The 3,304-nt window shown below is 38.6% G+C and overlaps 1 protein-coding gene across 1 annotated transcript in view; it reads left to right on the top strand.

Annotated features, from left to right (window-relative positions):
- LOC109838565 (chitin elicitor-binding protein-like) overlaps positions 1-1,844 on the top strand; it is a gene marked incomplete at its 5' end in the record, with an annotated part of 2,465 nt that extends 621 nt beyond the window's left edge. The window contains 3 exon segments of the mRNA XM_020407003.1: positions 293-457; positions 853-1,043; positions 1,511-1,844. Of these exon segments, the coding sequence (XP_020262592.1) occupies positions 293-457; positions 853-1,043; positions 1,511-1,647 (493 nt within the window).

Genomic DNA, 3,304 nt, shown 5'->3' with positions numbered 1-3,304 from the left:
ACTGAAATCATTGTAATTGTTTATTTGTTATTTGTACTCAAATTATCTCCTCCTTCAGTTTCCCCTCTAATTAGAATATTCTCTTGGAGGGGTAAGATTTTTGTAAAATATCTAATATCCTTCAAACTAATGCTCTCTTCAATATAAGGGGCTTACTTGCGATCACTGAACTTCTTTTAGCCGGAAATTAGACTCAAAACAGAGCTTTGAATTTGTTACTGTAGAGGGACTAATTTACAGATAGTTTTATTTGAACATCAGTAATTCTAAACAGCTGTTCTAATCAATTCAGATTTCAGACTGATAATAATTCTAAAACAACATTTGATGGCACAGCTTGCTCTTCATCGATTAAAAGTACATCCCTGGACCAAAACCTGCGCCTCTCCAACGGCACCTACGCTGTCACAGCAGAGAACTGCATGCAATGCAGTTGTAGCAGCTCTTCTAATTATCAGTAAGCAATATCGCTAACCTCTTAAACCATCCACGACATTGCAGTTATTATCAGAATATGTTGATGAATGATGAGCTAAACTATAGTAATATGGATACATGTCATTTCAACAATAAATCAGTCAAGATTGTGGAGAGAGAGATCAATTCCCATTCATCCCCATTCTGTAAATGATGGCAAGTGCGTCTCTCTGTTAACTTGGCTGGTGTGTTCTAGATGTGGCGCATATTGAACCCGTCAGCTATATCGAGTTATATTGACTAGATTATAATGATATAAATGTATGTTACATTGGAAACACATCATCAATGATTGTGGAGAGACATAGCAGTTCCCTTTAATGCTCTAACTAATTACCTATAGTTAACTTCCTTAATTAACTAATGAACATACAGGCTTTCTTGCAAACCTACGCCAGGCCTGAGCAAGTCCCAGTGCCCTGTATCAAAGTGCTCCAACGGTCTATCCATCGGCAATTCGACTGCTGCTGACGGTTGTGATACCATGACCTGTGAATATCAGGGCTACACTAATTCTACTGGATTGAAGATTCTCAGTGGCCTCGTGAAGCATTCAACCTGCAGCAGTAAGTACTAAGAATCGTGTTTCAACTTGTGCTATTATTTTGAGTTATTTTTCAAGATTTCATCAATTTTGTACTTTAATGTTCTGAAATTTTAATTTGTCCTAGAAGTACTGTAAAATTTCATCGACTCTACGTTTTAGGCCTTAGGTATGTGACCGCTATAGTTCCTGTTAGGAGTAGATCGTGTGAACTTTTGAACATTTTCACCTGGTACTCTTATAAGAATACCCAAACCCCCTTATCTATTCTTCTATTTAAGAAAGTACTCATTCAAAAACCTCAGTTTCACTGTAGTTATTATTTAGGTTATGAAGTAAGTGAAATCTTGTGTAGGGAGGGAGGGAGGGAGGGAGGGAGGGAGGGAACTGTTGGGTGATTGAGAAATTCTACTATTACTTGAGATTACACCAGAGAGGCTTAACTTTTGGTAATGGCATTTTCTTCACTATATATGTACTATCATGCAGATGGACCAGCGCCTCAGCCTGCTGCCAACTCACCACCGAGCGGTAGTTCTGCAGGAAGGTTGAGAATGCAAGAGTATCGTGTTGAGCTTCTTTTCTTGCTTCAGATTGCTTTCCTTTGGTTCGGCTTTTTGGCATAGAGCTCATGAATGGATGTTTCCTCTAGTCAGTTTTGAAACCTAGGATTTCCATGTATTCTTTGTGCATTTGTATGAGGCATATATTGTCTTTTGATAGATGTAATGGCTTTGTGAATTTGCTCTAATAAAATTGTTGTCTACCAATTATACGTAAAGTTCATGGGACTAATGGAGAATATTCATGGGATTGAGGAATATATAGTATGGTTGTGCATCATGAATACCCTCTAAACGTACCTTCTTTTTCTTTTATTGCTGATGAGCTATATCAGAGTTTACTTCTAACACCTACAGCAGTTACAAAACCACGAACATCAATGATGTAGGAAGCATAACGAACAAATTTATGGAGGAGGGGGACTATCACGAACTAAATGTAAATATGTACGCATTATTAATAGCATGCACACAAAGAAATGACCATATCTCCTAATTTAGAAGGTAAATTCTGATATATTATATATGAAAATCGCCTATCTCAGCTAGACGGAGTTAATTAGCTTGGCAAATTCCCAAAGTCCTATCAGCAGCAACCAGTTTTGATTCAAATTTGAAAGTAATCAGCTTTGAGTTTATTTTTAGTAATAAAGGTAGTCAATTTAGATTATGAAATAAAATCCGTTTTGATTCAATTTAGACTGATTTGTTTCCTTTGCTATACAGAGTCTTTTAGATAGTTTTAAATAATTTCTTTCTTTTAAGAACTCTGTTCTTATTACGAGTAGGTTTTATTTTTCAATTTAAGAAGATGGATTGTAAACCTTATTGTAATATATCACTTTATTAATCACTTTTGTGTTGCGCTAATTGGTATCAGAGCCCTATTTCTCCGATTCAATGGTAAGCGATGAAACTCGTGTTACGCGAATTGAATTTGCTGAGTTCCGAAGTGAGTTTGATGAATTGAAGATTGGAATTCAGATGAAGACTTTCATGGACCAACTTGCATTGGCTAGAGCGTCTAAATTCGGGACGAGTTTGAAATCGTGTTGATGTTTGCTAAAGACAAGCTACGCAAGGCGAATGCCGTAGCGATGATCATAGAAGCTACCAAAGTGCCAAGCCCTAGGCTCATGGGCCCGTTGGCGTGTGCAAGTCGTTGGACCCATCAAGAGCAACTCGATGGTAGCTTAAATCAACCGTCGAAATGCTAGCACTAGTTGTTCTTGGACTTTGAGCTTTTCTCTATTTAAACCACTAATATTTCTTGACATTAGTTCATGTGGGACTAAAGTGGTAGTGTCGCAATCACTCCCACCTTACAAAGATGACGTTCTCGTCGTCACAACATGACAATTGGCACATCCCAGTATCACTGTCAGGTGATGTGGACTCTAGAGGTGGCTCCTACAGGCTCTAGAGGTGGCTCCCACCACATCCACGTGGTATATCACTTAGCCCCGTATAGCACTTAGCTCCACACTTTCGGCTGACAACTGCTTTGATACCATTGTGTCAAGCCCCGGCTCATGGGTTCGTTGGCGCGTGCAAGCTGTAGGACCCACCGAGAGCAACTCGATATTGACTTAAGTCAATTGCCAAAATGCTAGCACTAGTTGTCCTTGGAATTTGGGTTTTTCTCTATTTAAATCACTAACATTTCTTCACACTAGTCCATGTGGGACTAAAGTGGGGGTATCACATGAAGACGAGAAAA

This window comes from Asparagus officinalis, chromosome 4 (assembly GCF_001876935.1).
Source record: "Asparagus officinalis chromosome 4, Aspof.V1, whole genome shotgun sequence".
NCBI lineage: Eukaryota > Viridiplantae > Streptophyta > Magnoliopsida > Asparagales > Asparagaceae > Asparagus > Asparagus officinalis.
The sequence above is the reverse complement of the archived record's forward strand: the minus strand, read 5'-3'. Positions and strand labels throughout refer to the sequence as shown.